We start from the raw sequence: 19,784 nt of genomic DNA on the forward strand, positions 1-19,784 counted from the left end.
CTAAAAATATATTATAATAATAATAATGTTATTTTGATCAACTAAATAAATAATCCAAATATTAATTAATATCAATAATATAAGTCAACTACAATATTGTTTAATCAGAAAATTTTTCTAATTTAAAAAATATATAATTATCATTAAGTTTTTATATTAATATTTACTGGTATATTTGGTTAGGTTATCTATATAATGTATAATAGAGTCAAACTTAGTACCCGTTGATAATGTTATATAATAAAATAATTGAAGCATACAGTAAGTTATTATAGTCTACAAATAAATGATTTTGGATTTTACGAGCCAACCCTTTATGCAAACATTTTTTTTGTTATTATTATTTTGCCAATTGTTTGCTATTATCTAATAAAATACCTCATAGTATAATGTCTCTATTAATAATTATATTTTCAAATAATTATATAATAATATGTTTTACATGTAGAGATTGTGAACCACAAAATATTTAAACAGTTATTTTGAACTTACAATTTAAAAAATGTGGTGTTGTGTTATAAAAGTGATAACTATTATATAACCACTTATAATAATGCGTGAAATAATTTTAAACCATAAAATCTCAACAATGATAACCAAACAAATTTAATTGTCGCCATATTTTTTTGTTAAATACATTAAATAATAAAAATCACTATCAAAATACACAAACAATTCTTTAGTATATATATATATATATCGCATACATACACATGTATTAAACATTTATATGTATACATAAATTATATACGTCAATGAGTTGTTTAAAATTTTTTAAATATACTAAATATATTTATATAAATATATAAGCAATTAAAAAACACCATATTTTTCCAGTGTTACTGTATTTTTAAAATATAATTTAAATATAATTAACGCAAAGAATAAAAAAAAGTTTATTTTTTCTCTTTTACGATAAACACATAAAACATTGATTTAAACAAAGCATTTTTGCTAAGTATTTTATAACCAAATTTGTAATACAAATTGAATTTTTATTTTTATGCCATTATTTTTCTTATGTATAAATTGATATTATAATATAAAAACAGATAGCTTTTTTACAGCATTATTTTTTTGCTATTATTAATATCATATATTTAAAAAACTTCAAGGCTATTTTAAGTGTCAATTTTGGGTATTATATTTTATACACATCAATAGATAGATAGTTAATTTTATGACAATTACCCAATAATTACATACCAGTGCCATTCGGACGCACCTTATTTGGGTGTTTCAAAAGAAAATAAAAATAAAAAATGTGTTATTTTTGTTTGACATTAAAAAACACACACAATTTTACGAGAAAAACGATTTTAATTTAAAATTAGATAATTTTAGTAATAGTGTTATAATACTAACAATAATACGATAAAATAAAAGTCAGATTATATAACAATTATATATAAATATACTGTAAATAATTGTTTCAAAGTTTGACATATATTTTGTCTATTAAATACATTTTTTTATAAAACAAATATTTATTTTTTACTAAACAAAATATTAACTTATTTTAATATAACTAATAAAATTCATATATAATTTCAAAAACAAAAATAGTGACAAAAATATAAATTTAATTTAAATACAATACTTATTATATTATTTTTCATGAAATATATTTTATATTCTAGATTATGCTAATTAATTTGTTAAACCAAATTAATTGTTGTGATCATATAAAAATATTTTATTTTTATAATGTATCATATATTTATAATATTAAATATAATTAGTGTAATATCCATACCATTTATTTAAGTAGTAGTAGTAGTATTAATACTGTATTAAGCCAACATCGAGAATAGACACATCATAACATATAATATTATATCATTAAAATAAATTTTAATATTTATTTTTAAAATTATTATAGTTTATTAAGATTCTATTACAGGTAAATAAATAAAACTTTATCACGGTACTAATAAAATTTAATAATTTTATTACTAAATGTTATAAACTTGATGATATTATTTTATTTTCAATAAATTTATTATTATTATACAATAAGCAAAATTGTAATGAAAACTAAATAAATTATTAATTTTCATGCTTATATTGCTATTTTTTAAATGATTAAAATAACTATAAATTTGATAGTATTAATGTATATATATAATATTTACTGTAATTAAAAATGCTGCAAACTTTTTTTTTAATAAAAAAATCATACATAATTATACTGGTATTGTTGATAACAATTATACAATTTATTTGTCATATATTTTATGTGAATATATGTATTTGAAAATATTATATTTTTTAAATTTTAAAATCTAACTAAATATTAAATTTATATAACAAATTATAACACAATAATAATAATTATAAACTAATCAAATGTTTTTAATCCTTTTTATCGGCCGCTCTGTCTCTATCCGACTCCTCTCCGTCGGTCTCTTCCAATGCATTCCTAATATTATTAACTAACTCTTCGTGTTCGGCATCGCCTTCAGCTACCCGTCCACTTCGGGTTTCAATTATACCATTTGTAGTGCCTTTTGAGGTCAAATTGGTTTCGTCCAATTCGGCCAAAACAAGTGCTAAAGCTTTTTGTTTTGGCGATAATTTTCTATATAAACCACACACACATAATAAACTCAGTAAAAATGGTAATTAAAAAATTAAAATACATTCAATACATACTGTGGTACTCTAATCTTGAGATGAATATAATGGTCACCATAACCATAGCTATCGACTCGTCGGATACCTTTACCAGACAAACGTATTCTACTGTGTGAACTGGTTCCCGATGGTATCTTAAGTGTAACATCTTCATAGAGACCGCCAACATTGACAGTACCGCCGAGTATTGCTTGAGCTAACGATATCTCAGTGTCGGTATGTATGTCTGCGCCGTCACGTCTAAAGTAATCACTTCGGGAGACACGAAATGTTATAAACAATTCTTTATTTCCAATTTGCATCCGTTTGACTGAACCGTCATCAACACCTGCCGGCACAGGTATTTGAATTTTTTTCCGCTGCTGTGTTGTGCCTTTGCCGCCACAGTCACGACACGGATGCTTAATGTATAGACGGGTGCCTTTACACATACGACACGTCGATCGCATAACAAAAGGACCGGTAGATATTGTCTCCATACCTGTTCCCTGACAATAGGGACATTTGACTGGCTTGTGATCTTCAGCACATCTGAAAGTATAAAATATATATCATATATAAAATATAAATAAGTAATTTTAAAATGCAATAACACATTGCAGTGTTCACATACCGGGAACCGTTACATTTAGGACAGGTATCGACAACACTAATATTAATTTCTTTAGTACATCCTTTGGCGGCCTCTTTAAAACTGAGACTCATTTGTATCTCTTGTGGCGCTCCGTAATCAAAATCAAAGCCTTCGTTTGTTGACTGTCCGCCAAAACCTTTCGAAAAATCACCGAAAATATTGCGAAACAACTCTTCGGGATCTATGTTTGAGTGGAAGCCCTGAAAACCGCTAAAACCTTGAGATCCGGCTCCACCACCCATACTGGACGCGGCCGACCCATATTGATCGTATTGACGGCGTTTTCCCTCATCACCTAACACTTCATAAGCTTCGGACACATCCTGAAACCGTTTGGAAGCCGACGGGTCGTTCTTATTGGTGTCCGGATGGTATTTCTTGGCCAACTGATAGTACGCTTTCTTGATGTCCTTCTGAGAAGAACTTCGGTCAACACCTAATGTTTCGTAATAGTCTTTACTGGCATTCAATGGATGTCCTGTTTGAAAATGACGACAGCCGGCAGTGGCCGCTATCAGTGGCCCATTTCGGGTGCACAATGTCGTCGCCAATCGTGGCCACGAATGTGAACGAAAGTTTAGTCTCGATATTTGTCTTAAATGTCGCAAACAGTGGCCATTGATTAATGCTATTGTTGTCATAGTTGTCATGTCTTTTATATTCAGTGATCGACCACTTATTTTGTCGGATAATTTGATCGGTAAATAACTTTTTACAAAAAAAATAAACAAAACACCAAAACAGTGAACACAATCACCGAAACGGACACTTCTTACACATCACATTCAAGCAGGCGTTTTGGCCGCTGATTCGGTTAATTACGAAAGCACTGATTGACCACTGGTTTGACCACTAGATTACCGACCGATTATGTCTTCAAAAGATTTCAGTCAATACATGTGTTTTCGATGTCAGTCTAAAAAATGCATTCAATGTAGAGGTAGTTATGCTTATGTAATATTAGACTTAAATTTCATAAACATTGTTACAACAGATGGGACAGTGTTTGAAAAGTTTATAATGTTTTAGTATAAATGTACAGTAATTTACTGTATTAACTATAACTGTAAATAATATATAGAAATTAATGGGGAACTAATTTATGTCAATAAAAAATACGTAACAATTGTTTTGTATTACAGACAACACATGTAATGATAATAATGTTGAAATGATTATTTTTGTGTTCACATCAATGCATAGAATTACTATACTATTTGATCTACAATTATTCATATTGTTTTGTACTCATTCTCTATATATTTAAACATTAAGTATTTTCAGTAACAAACGTTACATTTTTATATATCGGGGTATAAATTGATAAACAATACAAAGTATTTATTTAAAGTAATTGATGTTATAGTGGGTTACAAATACTACTGTTTTAACGTAACGTTATTATTGATTTTATTATTCAAAATATACAATATTTTTATTGTCAATTGAAATATGATTTGACATAAAATATAAAACAAAAAAAAGTTTTGAATAAAATATTGTTTTGTTTTTTTGTAATCAAATTAAAGCCGCGATTACTGTCCAAACAAAACATGACTAACACTACTATTACTAATACTGACAGCATATTCATACCGACGGCCAGCTATGGACAGCCAAGTAGTGACCAGTGGCGCGATTTTACTGTTATCTACGGCTGTGTTTCGGTGGGAAATGTGCCGCAATTGGCCATCGATTTATTGGTGTCCACTCTGACAGAATTGTTGGACTGCCGACTGGCCGGACATTTATACTCTACGGCATTGATGCCATTGGTCGGACCCGATGCCTATCGATACGGCGGACAATCGTTGACCACTTCGGCACAGGGTTTGTTTTAAATGATTGAATGATTTTTTTATTTAATAATTTTTGTCCAATTTTTTTGTTGAACAAACAGTTTATGTATGTGTTTCCCGACGGCTATTGATTATACAACAGCGGACACCAGTTTATCGCGTAAGTGATGACTGCAATGGACATCATAGAGATTGAAGTGAAAAACTAATTTTTATTTTTGTCGATAGGAATTACGTAAAGAGTTTTACGATTCACTAACTAAATGGTTGGCCGCGTGTCACGTGCGACACGTGCTTGTGTTGAGCTCGAGTTTTCTCGAGCACTTGGCATCGGCACTGGACTCTGGCGATTACTACGCGATCAAATGTATTACTAATAAAAGTTTTAAGGATACTGTTGGCAAAAATGCATCGGCAAAGTGGCCAACTGTCGAGCGCGTGGACCCGTTTACACTCCAACCCAAACCCGATGGTGTCATGCATTTGCCGGGAAGCGGTGGACTACGGGATGTGCTTAAATGGTTAGACAAACAACAGATTGCTAGCACCGGACTTGTCATCTATTGTTCCGAAGGCGACAATAGACCGCATAGTTTTGCATTTATTAATGCCATCAATCAATGGCTCAGTTTAGTTGACTTTCAGACCTTCAAGTCTTGGATTACACCGTTCTCTTGGAGACAACTGTTCGGTGATGAGCCACCCGTTAGTATCTATTAATATTGTTTTACAATTGGTTTTTTATAAATTGTATTTTTTTTGTTCATTAATAATATCTTAATTATCTGTATCTAAATTAAAATCTAAGTTAAATAAACTAAATTATAGTTTAATTATTGATTTTTATAGTTTATTTTATTGATATACTGTAATTGATTTGTTTCATTGATTTTATGGTAATTAAATAACGGTAATTGGCATATTATTGATAGAAATAAATTTTATGACACACTATATAATATTACTATTTATATACTGTATATATTTTATATATTTGAACAATGCTAATTTTATAAATAACTAAATATATTTGAAATAAAATAAAAATCATGATTTTGTCAAATTGTTTTTTTTAAATGTATTTATCACCCCATAGTGTATATATACCGGTATATACTGTATACTTATTAGTTTATTTCATTTTATTACCAGCATATTTGTAAAAAATTTGTTTAAATATGGTAAAAAATTATATACACACACATTTCATAATTTTTATTATTTATTTATCATATTTGTCATATGCTATATAACTATTATATTATATATACCGGTGTTTCATAGTACAGCACTTTCCTCTCTCTCTCTCTCTCTCTCTCTCACTGTATTTACCACTTTCTAAGCTCTCTCTCTCTCTCTCTCTCTCTCTCTCACTGTATTTCTTTCTAAGCTCTCTCTCTCTCTCTCTCTCTCTCTCTCTCTCTCTCTCTCTCTCTCTCTCATAGTTTGTCAGTTAAAAAGTAATCGTGAATTTTATACCATATTTTTGCAGTGAATAATAATAATAATATCCTGAAAATAATTGTTTGTAATAATATTTTTTGCTCTCTCAGTACAGTCTCAATATGTTTGTGAATATACTAAAGTGGTATTAGTATTAACATTATTAATGTTAGTGTTTGCCTATCATATTATACATATATACTGTATATAAAAGTTTTGTTTGTTTTACAATGAATTGGAAGTTATTTTATTATAAGTACTATTAAAAATAAACTAAACTACAAAATAGTTTAAGCGTTAAACAACTGTTAGTTTAATAACATATTTGTGTAATAAAGCGATTACTTGTGTTTTTTAGTATTATTATTACAAATTTTTATCGATTTCATTAGTAAATAGTAATACTGTAATAATGTCTGCCATTAGTGAGGATCAGATTCAAGAATATAAGGAAACGTTTGCAATATTTGACACCAAAGGCGATGGTATGATAGGTGTGTCCCAATTGGGTGATGTCGCCCGTGCTTTGGGTCAAAATCCTACTGAAGCTGAAATCAAACGGTGTTGTCAAGAGTTTACAGCCGAAGAACGGATCAGTTTTGATAAGTTTTTGCCAATTTTTCAGTCGATAGTCAAGAATAGAGTAAAGTATTCTTCCGACGAGTTTGTCGAAGGTTTGAGACATTTCGATAACGACGGCTCCGGTTATATTAGTTCGGCTGAATTGAGACATCTATTGACGGCATTGGGAGAAAAGTTGACCGACGATGAGGTCGAACAGATTATGGTCGGTATGGAGGACGAGGAGGGAAGGGTTAACTACGAATACTTTGTCAAACAGATACTTCATGGATAGACATCACAACTAGTTATATATCGAAATTTATATCGAAATTTATTGGTTTTAAATTATTATTATTATTATATTTAGTTTTAATACTTATTTAAATTCTACATTTTTAATGAATTATATTTTTCTCATATTATATTTATAACAAAAAAAAATTATTTTACTAATTAATTAAATTTATGTATATATGAATTATATTAAAATAGAGATTTTGTTTTAATGCTTTTATTTTGCCAATATTTAGATTTTTTTATGTATGATATCATATTAATTTGAAATAATAAATGTTATATTTACTAAATCCTATTTTTATAATAAAAAATGCAATATACTTTAAGCACATATAATTATATAAATTTTTATCTTAATAATTTAAAGTTATTAATAAAATTACCAAATAATTTGTTAATTTTTAAAAATCATAATTAAAAAAAATTAAATGTAGTTTAATTAGGTTAATACTGTCTAATGTAATGAGTTTTGAGGAATCTTATAAACATAATACTAATTAAACTCAAAATTTAGATATTTATTATTTGAAGTCTCATTTGATATTTGAAATATCAATTTCATATTTATCAATACTGTATTTGAAATGTTTTCACATTTGACTGTATATTATTGAGAATAATTTATAAATCATATTATACTTATACAGTATATTATGAAATAATAAATTATGAGATTATATTACATTCTCACATACAGTTTACAAGATAAATATCATACAAAACATTTTTATAAAGTTAACATTAATACTGTAGTATAATATTGAGTATAACTAAGATTTCAGATAAAAAACAACAGTAAGAATAATAATAATACTAATATTAACAAAAAAAAACTAACTGTTATTTACAATATTATAAACGCTTTAACTATTATTTATTATAAATATTTTATTGCAATTGCCATAACCAGCAATCATTACAAAAAAACAGTTTTAATTTAAAACCATTTTATATAACGTCATAAGTTAATACAATAATTAAACATAACATAAAATGTCATATTAAATATCATAATAATAAATATAGTCCAATTAAAATATTATTATCATATCTACCTGTTCTCTATGGAGACACAATGGTAACCACTTGAGATACCTGTGCTGTTAAATGTTACAAATCATTATGAAATCGTACGATAAGGCAATTGAAAGCCGACTCTAATTTATATATATATTAATATATTGTATTACAATAATTAAATTGTTTGTTTCAAATGCTTCAAACATAACTTCATATGAATTATAATAACAATATTTATTATTTTATGTTTTTTAAATAAATATGTTTAGCAATTAAGTACTTTTTATTATTGTTTTTATTAGTTAAAAAATAATTTATTTTATCAACATATATACTGTATATGTGGTATTTTGAGGGTAGACAAGTGGAAATACCTACTTGAACAACTGTGCAATAATTAATCATTATTAATTATAGTCAATAATTTAATTTTGTTGTTTTTTCAAAATGCAAGCAATCAAATGTGTTGTTGTTGGTGATGGGTATGTCAATATACTTATAATTTTACTATTTTATAATATATATTTATATTGATAGTATATAAATTAAATTTAGTTACCAAATATATAGAATAAATACACTTTACAAATTGTATAAACTTTAATTTATTACTATTAATAATATTCTGCTAATAAATAATTTTAAATTTTAAAGTAAATTTTGATTTTAAACATTTAAAAGAAAATTAGCTAAATTAAATTATTTTGTTATAATTGAAATTATTATTTAACATTTTCAATATAATATGTATAACCTTTGAAATATGAGTTTACAATATACAGTATTATAACAATAAGTAACCAATGATATTATTTTCTGTTTTATTAATATAAAAATAAAAGGTTATCAAATTGATATTAATATAACATTGTTTGATATTTATACATAAAAATAATACTGTAATATAGATTAATAGTCAATAATTATACATAACTTTATATCATATTTTTTTTATTTATCATTTTATTCACACCATAGAGCTGTTGGTAAGACATGTTTGCTAATCAGTTATACCACTAATGCATTTCCTGGTGAATACATACCAACCGTTTTTGATAACTACTCGGCCAATGTTATGGTCGATGGAAAGCCTGTTAATCTTGGATTATGGGATACGGCCGGTCAAGAGGACTACGATCGACTGCGGCCGCTATCCTATCCGCAAACCGACGTATTTCTCATCTGCTATTCAGTAGTCAATCCGTCTTCCTTCGAGAACGTCCGTATCAAATGGTGGCCCGAAGTCAGACACCACTGTCCGGACAAACCTATAATACTTGTCGGTACAAAACTGGATTTAAGAGAAGATCCAAAAACACTGGAAAAGCTTAAAGAGAAAAAACTGTCACCAATTAGCTATCCCATGGGTCTGTCGATGGCTAAAGATATCGGAGCCGTTAAGTACTTGGAGTGTTCGGCACTTACATTAAAAGGTCTCAAGAATGTCTTCGATGAGGCCATCCGTGCCTTTCTTTGTCCACAAGTGTCACCAAAAAAGAAAAAACAAAAATGTCTTCTCTTATAAAAGATATTGTTATACAAAAACATATACCGGTTCTTAAAAAAACAAATCTAAATCATATCAATATAATAATACAATCATTAATTAATTCAATTTTTGTGATATAAAGAGTAATTTATATGAAATAATTTTTTTAATAAATTATTTTATTCTTCTTAATTCAATATTAAATTTTGTTTTATTATTATATATTAAATATTGCAAAACAAATTATGACAACTTTGCTAAACATATCTCTTTTATAGCAATATATGGGTCACTATTCATAGCAAACAATTGCTTTTCACAGCATTTCTCTGTAGTCCACAACTGAATAAATTGATGTTTACTTTGAATATGTCTTAACGGCTCAAAAGATATGACAAAACCAAACTGTTCGCCAATATATTGCAATAAATAGCGAGCCATCCATAACTGGTCACCAATGTTGGTGCCGGGAGTGGGTCCCAACTCAAAACTCCACATCGACGGCAAGTCCTCCACATTTGAAGCACTTATGGGTAGTCCAGCATAAAGACTGGCTCTGAGAGTAAAAAGCATAAAATTAAACATTTAATTATATCAACAATAAATAAACAGTATTTACCTATAAAATGCTTCATCAATGTCCCGACCGACGGCACGGTTAGCTCCTACCGCATAGTTTGCACTGACATTTAGCTCATCAAACGTGTCAAATGGCCATCCAATGGCACGTTTGGTTAATTTATCGACCAGAAAATAAGGCTACAATACCAAACAAACAAAAACAATGTATTCAATAAATTGCATCACTTAAAGTAATTACTGTTTAGAAAAAAAAAACATTTTTAACCTGTTTTACGATAAATTGAGACACACTTTGTTGTGATTCACTTAATTGATTGACAATTTTATCGCACGAATGACGGTTTATTGAAGCTGTCATTTAAAAAAACATATTTAATTATTAATTATGTTTAAGACAATTATTTATACATTAAAAAAAATTACCTTCAATTTGATATTTAATTGGCGCACAAAATATCAGTTTATTATTGTCGCCTCTAAAAGGATCGCTACATAAAAGCACTGGTTTTAGCCAACAGTCAGAATTAGCTGTCAATTTCATGTGTCCTATAAAATGATTTTTATTTTTAATATACATTTAAAAAAAATAAAACTTAAAAAATTACCGCATGTTTGACCACAATATGCACAATAGGGCACCTCCTGTAGTGTCTTGGGTTCAATTGTTACCCGAATTGTTTTGGTCCTCAAATCACGGCCTAAACGTTCAATTAATTGTATTTATTTAGAAAACTTTATTATTATTCATAATTATTTAATTAATTAATATATTTATACCGTTGCCATCCAACCAAATATATCTCAGATGAATACTATTATATGGTTTACATAATGATTGATATTTAAAAGTAGTGACATTATAGTTATAATTCATTATACTTAGTATTGTATTTTTATTTTAGTTAAAAATAAATTATTTATATCTAACTAGAATTTATAATTATAAGATTTAAAAAAATATAATTCAAAAACTTTAGTGTCATATATATTAAAATTAAATTTATTTTTTGAAAATATATCTAATGTAAATAATTGTTGAATTTTGTTCATCTCTTATCTATTGATTTGTCCATAAAATTATGATATCTTAAACTTATATGATTTGTATAAAAATATAAATAAATATGTTAACAGTAAATAATGATAATAATATGAATTTTTATTTTATTTCCGTGAATAATAATTTTATTTTGTAATTAACATTTTATTAACATTAATTGGCATTTCAATATAAATATGTTAAATTGGATAAAAAAATTTTTTATTAATAGTTTACAAAATTACAATTTAATTTTAAATTTAAATAAAATTTATAAATTCTATTACTAATTTTCAAATAAATAACAAATAATTTAAAAGATAATTTAGTAAAAATTTAAACTTTTATTACTTTATTTAGTATGTATTAGAATAAATTTATTATTATTAAATATTTAGTATTAGCATTGAATATTAAAAAAAATTGTTTAATGTGAGTATTGAATATTATACTTTCATTATTTATACCTAATTTGTTTTATGACTATAATTTTTATTATATTAATTTATATGCTATACAGTGTTAATCAATTTGTTTTTTTATAAAATTTAATTAAATCAATGTCAGTAAACCAAATTATAAATATTATTGTGATATCTAAAAACTATTGTTATCCGTAAATATGTGTTATAAAAATGTCTAAAAAGGTATTATTATATTCATTGATATTATTACTTAGAGACACAATTAACGCATATTTGTTTAACAATTTATGAGTTATGAGAAAAATTTAGTAAATATTTATGATATTGTGTCTGAATATTATTTTCAAAGTAAATCAATTTAGTGTTTGTATATTTCAAGTCAATTTAATTTGTTATATATTTACTATATATAATAATAAAATAAAATAATAATATAAATTCAATTATTTAAAATATTGATGTAATACTATATCATTTATAAAAACTTAAATACAGTAAATTAAAATGTTTTTCAAACAAATAACTCGCAAGAAATTAGTGATTATTGGTTTGCTTTTTTTAATTTAATAAATTTATATTAATAAAAATGTTTTATTATTAAAAAAAAAAATAATAAATTATTTTTCAAAAAAACTATTATTCAGGTGATGGAGAAGTTGGCAAAACATGTCTATTGCTTGTGTTCAGTAAAGACCACTTTCCTACTGAATATATACCCACTGTATTTGAGGCATCGGTAGTTAATTTTTATTACAAAAATAAACAGGTATTAAATATACTTATAAATTTTATTAAATATTTTTAATTTATAATAATAAATAATAATACTGATACTAATTATATAATACCGGTACATAATATTATAAATTTTCGATAACAGGTGGCACTGGAGTTATGGGATACGGCTGGTCAGGAGGACTTCGACCGATTGCGGCCACTGTCCTATCCGGACAGCGATGTACTGCTACTGTGTTTCAGTGTAGTATCGCCCGATTCATTGGCCAATATCTACGAGAAATGGATGCCCGAAGTTACCCATCACTGTGCAGGAGTGCCGATGATTTTGGTCGGCACTAAAAGTGATCTCCGAAGCGATAAAGAAACTGTCGATAGTCTGGAACGTCAAAAACAAACTCCGGTATCATTTGGTGACGGGTGTCGTGCGGCACAAGATATCGGTGCTTACGGTTACTGTGAGTGCAGTTCACGTAATAACGAGGGAATACTGCCATTGTTTGAAATGGCTGTCGCGTCTACCGAAAGTGTCCGTAAATTTCCGAAACCTGGCCAACAAAAAGGTGTCTGCAATGTCTTATAAGTTTTTTTTATAAGTATAAGTATTTTCTTATTTTTTTTATTTTTTGATATTTAACATAATATTAATTTTTTAGTTATTTTTGTATGAATGTGTTTTTTAGCGCATTTTAATATCATCTATGGTTATGTTTTTTAAATTTATTTTTGATGATATTGAAAAACTAATGAACTTTTTTTTATTAATATCGTTAAAATAATCGTTACAACATTAAGTGTATTTATATATATATATATAATCACTTATCTAACCAATTAATAAATTTATTTATAAATACAAGTCGGCAAACATCAAAGTGTTATTATTACTTTGTAATTATTTTTTTTATTAAATTAATGTTTGAGAACATGGTTTTATTGATGATTAATATTAAACGTGTTTTTTTACTGATATTATTTACTGTATATTTTGTATTAATTGTTATCTAATTTAAATTTAATAAAATTTATAATTTTATATATATTTTTGTACAACTTATTAAATGATAAATATCAATTTATGTATAAATAAAATATTCAAATATTTATTATAATTCAACAATAGTTTTTAAAAATAATAATAGTTAAATTTATTCAAAAAATCAACAAGACTATTTAGATATAATTATATATATAAGATATGCTTTTAAATTTTTTAGTGTAAACAAAATATGTATTTTTGTTGTAAATAACATATTTATTTTTGCGACAAACATCCCGAAAAAAAAACAGAAAAAAATATTTAAAATATAAATATATATTTATATTTTGTCATAAATTAAAATTTGTCGCAAATGTTGCCAAAAATATTATTACTAAAAAACACCAGACATTGATGATAGTGGACATCGTTGTTGGACCAGAGCTGACAACTGCCAGTGCTCTGACACATCCAGTTCCCGTCTGGTGGTAGTAGTTATGACGGCACTGACACCTAAACATCTCATTGCAGTACCGATTGCTGCCAATCATTAGACACTCCTCTGAGAAAATACAGCTATCGTTATAACCTTCTATAAAAAATAAATAAAAATAAATTAAATATTATTTTTAAAATTTTATAAATAATTATTATTATATCAATTATACAATTAATTAGTTTTATATATTTAAAAAAAACTTTTTGACAAAATTAAATTGTTTATTTAAGGCAATATCAATATAATCAATTAATAACCCATTTTCAAATATAACATTAGATGAATATTATTGTTATGATATATGTTGTTTATATATTTGTTTATTAATAGATATATATTTGTTTATATTTATTTGAAATGTTTATATAAAATCTAATATATAAAACACATAAATTACTTAAATATTATTAATAATTTAAATTTTAGACAAACTTATTACTAAGAAAAATGTGTTTTATGATAATTATGATAAAATACATATTCATTAATTTTTCAAATTATTATTTTTTCTTATAATGTAATTTAATATATAATTATCATTTAATATTTTTTAATAGTAAAAATTTGTATCAACTCTATTTTTCTTAGAAAAAAATAATTGAATCAATAGTAAAAATATTATATGACTTTCCTAAAAATAATCAATTAATTTAAATGTAATTTTGTTTGTTTGTTTGTATGAATAAAAATTATTGATAAAATAATCACATACTTGGTGTAATACAATATAAACCATATTTGGGTATATGAATGGTACGACCATTATTAGCGCACCGGCACTTTCTTTTATAACTGCACTCAGCATTAGGTCCGGCGATAAATTGACACTGACTTGAATGCAAACATTTACTGACTATTGGTTGGGCTATCATTGTAATGGTGTTAAGGAAAAAAGTGTTAGTTTTCAATTTATAAAATATTAAATTATAATATAATTGCTATTTTACAGTCAATTAGATTGAGAGAGAGAGAGAGAGAGAGAGAGAGAGAGAGAGAGAGAGAGAGAGAGAGAGAGAGAGAGAGAGAGAGAGAGAGAGAGAGAGAGAGAGAGAGAGAGAGAGAGAGAGAGAGAGAGAGAGAGAGAAAGAGAAAGATATGTAAGTTTTTAATTTGATTTATTGTTAACAATATAATTACCGGCAATACATTTATGGTCATCGAGGACGGGCTTATCATCGCTACAAAGGCATTGATTATTTAAACAAAAATTACTGAAACAATCGGCGTCTTCATTACAATGTTGGTTACTTTCATTCAAACCTATAGTTTAAAACATATCATATATTATATATATATATATTGTAGTAATAAATGCATAAAATAATTTGTATAATATTATATAATAAATTAAGTTTTGCGGTTTATTGTAGGCCAACAACAATTAGTTAGCATATACTGTATATAATCTTAAATGTCAATACAATTTATAATACTTTTTTGTTGTTGTTGTTAAGTACTTTTTTTTCTGTACAAACATCACTATATTTGTAAATAGACTGACCACCCATACAGGTGCCGCCTGTATTATACAGGAATCAAGGGTCTAATACAGGTGACAGGAAAGGGCTAACCTGTATAATAAAATATACAGTTTTAAAATATGTAAAACTAATTGATTATTAAAAGTATAAAATAACTATGAATTAAGTTTTGTTAGTAAAAAATTGCTTGTATTTTTAATATACAGTTTAAATATTTCAAATATTTTTTTTAAATATAAAAAATTTATAAATATTTGTAAAATTGTTCATGTTCAATATAAAATAATTTCAACTTTTTATATAATTATAGTATCTAAATTAAATTTATTATATAGTATTATAAATATATACGAATATATAATTATTTAAGTAAAGGTTAACATATAGGAATATAATATTTAATATACAGGAAAATACAGGTGAAAATAATAATTTTATACTATTATACAGGTTTACTAATAAATTGGGTGGTCAGTCTATTTGTAAAGCTATTGAATTTGGACTAAAGCAATAATAATTTTTTAATACATAATATAAATAATAAGTTTAGTGTACTAAAACGTTTGATGCTTTTTAATTAAATTGCTAATAAAAATTTGTTTTTTTATTATTAGTAAAATTATACTGTATAATAATATATCATAGTAATTATTTTTTACTTAAGTTTTAATTATTTAAGTTTATTATTTATTATTTAATCAACAACTAAATTAAAAAAATTAATAGTAATTTTAAAATTAAAAATATTTTAGACTGTAGTGATTAATATTTTACTTTTAATTTTGAGTTAAACAATAATTTACATTTATAATATATAGTCTAAGTTATATAATTTTTTTCGAAAAAAATACTAAAAAATATGTCACTAATAAAACTAATAAATTAATACTGTTATTGTTAACAAACATTAAATTGTTTATCTCAATTGAGGCCCAAACTATCCTTTTAAACTTAAACTTCAATAAACTGTTTGTCTAACACATCAATGCATTACTAAATCAAATGTATTGTAAATGTTTACCAGTAAATTGTAATAATAATAATAATAATCTGTTTATATAGTATATCTGACCTTGGCTATTCATGGTAATTATCAACAAGTTTTATAAATTATTAATTTATTCACTTAAACTATATTTATAATTATTTTTAGTCTACTATTAAATTATTAATCATCAAATATAGATAATTTTTTTAAAATTAATATTTAAATATACAGTATATTTGGTATATAAAGTATGTACATTAATATACGATACATATAAAGATAATTTATAAATTTAAATATTAATATTATTTAAATTATACATATTTATATATAAAATTATATTTAATATATTATATAATATTTAAATTATATATATAATCAAATACCATGAATATTAATAAAAAAATCTCTGCGTTCAGTGACCAACTGATGAGTTGTATTATCATAGACTTTGTATGCACTATAAAACCCCCGATGAATACCATTGGGTTCTTTAATGATAATATAGGCGCTATTGTTGACCATTTCGATCCTAACGCGTGTCGGAAGTCGCTGTTGTTGTCTGTATCGCAGCTGTGGTGGCATTGCAACGACCAGATGCAGACCACTGATATTGGCTGACTTTTCACTTAACAACTGTCCACCATAAGTGGTGTCACTTACACTGGCATTAGTATTATTATCATTATTGATGGATTTTAAATCAGTAAAATTGAGCCAGGTCACTTTGTATCCTCTTTTAGCAGTTACATTTTGCTCATATATTTGATTGGTGTCCACATTATGGGGAACACCATTAAAATCGATATAAGCGAATACTTTGATTTGAAAATAATTTATCAAAATTAGAAATACAATTAATTTTTTGTGACTCATACTGTCGTCGGGCGCACAGTTATCTTTGAATGGCTGACCAAAACATAGATTGTTTCATAAACACAAGATTTTTATCAAACAAGTGTTGATTAAATCAAAAATAAATATATTTTTATGACTTTTATGGACACTTTTAATGATTGTTTTTTATTATTGGGGGACTCTCTCTCTCTCTCTCTCTCTCTCTCTCTCTCTCCTCTTGCGGTATTATTTGGTGTCTTTCAGTGAAAAAAAAGTTATAAATTTTTTCTCACTATATGACTGCCGACGCCGTAAAAAATATATATTTAAGTACTCTTAACAACACTTATTACCACCAGTTATGAGATGAGATGTGAAATATTGAGGCAATAGGGGTGGCAATGGTTTGTGCAAAAATACATAAGCGGGTACTGATAGGGATAGGGAATTGATAGGGAATTGAGAGAAGCAATGATAGATAGAGTGTGGCAGTGAAAGTATAGTGTCGTTTGGGGAGACAAACAGGACAGTCATAATACATGACTAAATACTTATAATAAATAATTTTTTATGTGTATATACAGTATATATATATATATATTTAGATTTAGATATATGACATATATATATCCTACATGTTTACCACACATATACAATATGTAGTGACATATATGAAATATGAGATATATATTTTTTGTGTACAAAACATAAATGTGAGAATATCTATATATTTTGCTTATATATATAAAAATTAATATTATAATATGCAATATTACAGTATTATTATTATTACTAATATGTATTATTCATATTTATTTCACCATTTTTGGTTTGACATGTATTTTTGCGTCTGTTTTTCTTTAATAAATAAATTGCTGAAAAAATATCGCTTTAAAAATCGTTTTTTTGTTGGTTGGTATCACAGTATCAGCCCTTTCCACCATTCAATTTGTATATCTCTATGTGCTGTCAGAAATGATAGCCGAAAGAAAAATACAAATAAATCGATTGATTAGCTGTTCATATGATTTACTGACAGAAAGTAAAGAGTGTTTGTGTATGTGTTTTGTTGTAAAAGGAAAGTTAGATTTTTAAATTACAAGTATATAAGTGATATAAAGCCATGTGTATGTAGACTGACCACCCATACAGGTGACGCCTGTATTATACAGGAATCAAGGGTCTAATACAGGTGACAGGAAAGGGCTAACCTGTATAATAAAATATACAGTTTTAAAATATGTTAAACTAATTGATTAATAAAAGTATAAAATAACTATGAATCAAGTTTTGTTAGTAAAAAATTGCTTGTATTTTTAATATACAGTTTAAATATTTGAAATATTTTTTTTAAATATAAAAAATTTATAAATATTTCTAAAATAGTTCATGTTCAATATAAAATAATTTCAACTTTTTATATAATTATAGCATCTAAATTAAATTTATTAATTAAAATTATAAATATATACCAATATATTGTTATTTAAGTACAGGTTAACATACAGGAATATAATATTTAATATACAGGAAAATACAGGTGAAAATAATAATTTTATACTATTATACAGGTTTACTAATAAATTGGGTGGTCAGTCTATGTGTATGCCATCTATCAATGGCTAGTAAGACAGGGCATACATACTGTACAAAAAAAACTCTGTAGTGTCATGCAATGGGATGGGGATGACAAACTACTGGTACTATATTTGCACATAAAATATTTAGTTGTAATGGGTATTGTTTATGTAATATAACTTTTAAAAACAATTTTTTTTGTTTGAGACAAACAATTTTTTTCGGGAGGTTTATTCAAGACCTCCCGTGAGATACAGTATATTATTGTTTATGAAAACAATAATATAATTTATTAAATGGGAAAAAATTGAAATTTTCAAAATAACTTCATTACAGCTAAATTATATAATAAAAACAGTTTTACAACGACAAAAAAATGTTAACATGATACTTTTTATAAAAAGTTTATCATGGATCATAAAACACTATTTATAGTCAGTTAAGTTAGTTAAGCTGCTACTAGTGTCGGAGTGTCAAGTGGCCAAACACTGACCCTGACCCATTACACATATGCCTACAATACACATATAACCTAACATACGCATACACGTGCACCTAACACATAACCACACATTTATTGTATAGCCATTACACACACACACACACATGTGTTGATACCATTAGGTCTCATCTGCCTGTGCTCTGTGCCTGCTTTGCTTAGTTACCATCGGATAAACTGATGGGTCTGTCTTTTATTTACCATTTGTATCGTCAAAACGGCTTTTTGAAGAAATTTTTTTTCTCTCTCTCTTATTCTT

At 25.9% G+C, this 19,784-nt stretch overlaps 7 protein-coding genes across 7 annotated transcripts; 4 read left to right on the plus strand and 3 right to left on the minus strand.

The window, feature by feature from the left end:
- Window positions 1–2,292: 2,292 nt before the first annotated feature.
- Window positions 2,293–4,240, minus strand: LOC128956434 (protein tumorous imaginal discs, mitochondrial-like). Its single transcript, XM_054302175.1, has 3 exons — window positions 3,251–4,240; window positions 2,656–3,168; window positions 2,293–2,581 (listed from the first exon to the last, which is right to left on the minus strand). Exons 1-3 carry the CDS (start codon window positions 3,919–3,921, stop codon window positions 2,356–2,358), a joined length of 1,410 nt encoding a protein of 469 aa, XP_054158150.1. The 5' UTR covers window positions 3,922–4,240; the 3' UTR covers window positions 2,293–2,355.
- A 499-nt stretch (window positions 4,241–4,739) lies between these two features.
- On the plus strand, window positions 4,740–5,790 carry LOC128955920 (proteasome assembly chaperone 2-like). The gene is made up of 3 exons (XM_054301599.1): window positions 4,740–5,101; window positions 5,172–5,230; window positions 5,299–5,790. Exons 1-3 carry the CDS (start codon window positions 4,825–4,827, stop codon window positions 5,788–5,790), a joined length of 828 nt encoding a protein of 275 aa, XP_054157574.1. The 5' UTR covers window positions 4,740–4,824.
- An 827-nt stretch (window positions 5,791–6,617) lies between these two features.
- Window positions 6,618–7,501, plus strand: LOC128954864 (myosin-2 essential light chain-like). The gene has a single exon (XM_054300463.1). It carries the CDS (start codon window positions 6,926–6,928, stop codon window positions 7,367–7,369), a length of 444 nt encoding a protein of 147 aa, XP_054156438.1. The 5' UTR covers window positions 6,618–6,925; the 3' UTR covers window positions 7,370–7,501.
- Window positions 7,502–8,478: 977 nt separating this feature from the next.
- Window positions 8,479–10,010, plus strand: LOC128956187 (ras-related C3 botulinum toxin substrate 1-like). The gene is made up of 2 exons (XM_054301871.1): window positions 8,479–8,876; window positions 9,373–10,010. Exons 1-2 carry the CDS (start codon window positions 8,842–8,844, stop codon window positions 9,917–9,919), a joined length of 582 nt encoding a protein of 193 aa, XP_054157846.1. The 5' UTR covers window positions 8,479–8,841; the 3' UTR covers window positions 9,920–10,010.
- Window positions 10,011–10,126: 116 nt separating this feature from the next.
- On the minus strand, window positions 10,127–11,297 carry LOC128955921 (glutamine synthetase-like). Its single transcript, XM_054301601.1, has 6 exons — window positions 11,243–11,297; window positions 11,071–11,163; window positions 10,889–11,011; window positions 10,731–10,816; window positions 10,503–10,642; window positions 10,127–10,439 (listed from the first exon to the last, which is right to left on the minus strand). Exons 3-6 carry the CDS (start codon window positions 11,004–11,006, stop codon window positions 10,127–10,129), a joined length of 657 nt encoding a protein of 218 aa, XP_054157576.1. The 5' UTR covers window positions 11,007–11,011; window positions 11,071–11,163; window positions 11,243–11,297.
- Window positions 11,298–12,412: 1,115 nt separating this feature from the next.
- On the plus strand, window positions 12,413–13,247 carry LOC128955922 (ras-like GTP-binding protein RHO). The gene is made up of 3 exons (XM_054301602.1): window positions 12,413–12,476; window positions 12,574–12,695; window positions 12,810–13,247. Exons 1-3 carry the CDS (start codon window positions 12,434–12,436, stop codon window positions 13,245–13,247), a joined length of 603 nt encoding a protein of 200 aa, XP_054157577.1. The 5' UTR covers window positions 12,413–12,433.
- Window positions 13,248–13,933: 686 nt separating this feature from the next.
- LOC128955356 (uncharacterized) lies at window positions 13,934–17,948 on the minus strand. Its single transcript, XM_054301020.1, has 4 exons — window positions 16,998–17,948; window positions 15,280–15,402; window positions 14,855–15,007; window positions 13,934–14,235 (listed from the first exon to the last, which is right to left on the minus strand). The coding sequence occupies exons 1-4, from the start codon at window positions 17,485–17,487 to the stop codon at window positions 13,994–13,996; spliced, it is 1,008 nt and encodes a 335-aa protein (XP_054156995.1). The 5' UTR covers window positions 17,488–17,948; the 3' UTR covers window positions 13,934–13,993.
- Between the last annotated feature and the right edge of the window lie 1,836 nt (window positions 17,949–19,784).

This window comes from Oppia nitens, unplaced genomic scaffold (assembly GCF_028296485.1).
Source record: "Oppia nitens isolate AA-2021 unplaced genomic scaffold, nextdenovo-longstitch-racon4-pilon3 scaffold2_pilon_pilon_pilon, whole genome shotgun sequence".
Taxonomy (NCBI): Eukaryota; Metazoa; Arthropoda; class Arachnida; order Sarcoptiformes; family Oppiidae; genus Oppia; species Oppia nitens.

Coding starts and splice junctions, on each gene's coding strand:
- LOC128956434 (XM_054302175.1), bottom strand. CDS start 3,921: ATGACAACTATGACAACAATAGCATTAATCAATGGCCACTGTTTGCGA. Junction 3,169..3,250: donor CCTAAATGTAACGGTTCCCG/GTATGTGAACAC, acceptor TTATACTTTCAG/ATGTGCTGAAGATCACAAGC. Junction 2,582..2,655: donor CTCAAGATTAGAGTACCACA/GTATGTATTGAA, acceptor TGGTTTATATAG/AAAATTATCGCCAAAACAAA.
- LOC128955920 (XM_054301599.1), top strand. CDS start 4,825: ATGACTAACACTACTATTACTAATACTGACAGCATATTCATACCGACG. Junction 5,102..5,171: donor GTTGACCACTTCGGCACAGG/GTTTGTTTTAAA, acceptor TTGAACAAACAG/TTTATGTATGTGTTTCCCGA. Junction 5,231..5,298: donor AGCGGACACCAGTTTATCGC/GTAAGTGATGAC, acceptor TTTTGTCGATAG/GAATTACGTAAAGAGTTTTA.
- LOC128954864 (XM_054300463.1), top strand. CDS start 6,926: ATGTCTGCCATTAGTGAGGATCAGATTCAAGAATATAAGGAAACGTTT.
- LOC128956187 (XM_054301871.1), top strand. CDS start 8,842: ATGCAAGCAATCAAATGTGTTGTTGTTGGTGATGG. Junction 8,877..9,372: donor TGTGTTGTTGTTGGTGATGG/GTATGTCAATAT, acceptor TTCACACCATAG/AGCTGTTGGTAAGACATGTT.
- LOC128955921 (XM_054301601.1), bottom strand. CDS start 11,006: ATGAAATTGACAGCTAATTCTGACTGTTGGCTAAAACCAGTGCTTTTA. Junction 10,643..10,730: donor CTCAATTTATCGTAAAACAG/GTTAAAAATGTT, acceptor TTGGTATTGTAG/CCTTATTTTCTGGTCGATAA. Junction 10,440..10,502: donor ATTGATGAAGCATTTTATAG/GTAAATACTGTT, acceptor TTTTACTCTCAG/AGCCAGTCTTTATGCTGGAC.
- LOC128955922 (XM_054301602.1), top strand. CDS start 12,434: ATGTTTTTCAAACAAATAACTCGCAAGAAATTAGTGATTATTG. Junction 12,477..12,573: donor CAAGAAATTAGTGATTATTG/GTTTGCTTTTTT, acceptor ACTATTATTCAG/GTGATGGAGAAGTTGGCAAA. Junction 12,696..12,809: donor TTTATTACAAAAATAAACAG/GTATTAAATATA, acceptor TTTCGATAACAG/GTGGCACTGGAGTTATGGGA.
- LOC128955356 (XM_054301020.1), bottom strand. CDS start 17,487: ATGAGTCACAAAAAATTAATTGTATTTCTAATTTTGATAAATTATTTT. Junction 15,403..16,997: donor TTTTTTTATTAATATTCATG/GTATTTGATTAT, acceptor TTTAAACTATAG/GTTTGAATGAAAGTAACCAA. Junction 14,236..14,854: donor TTTATATTGTATTACACCAA/GTATGTGATTAT, acceptor TATTTTTTATAG/AAGGTTATAACGATAGCTGT.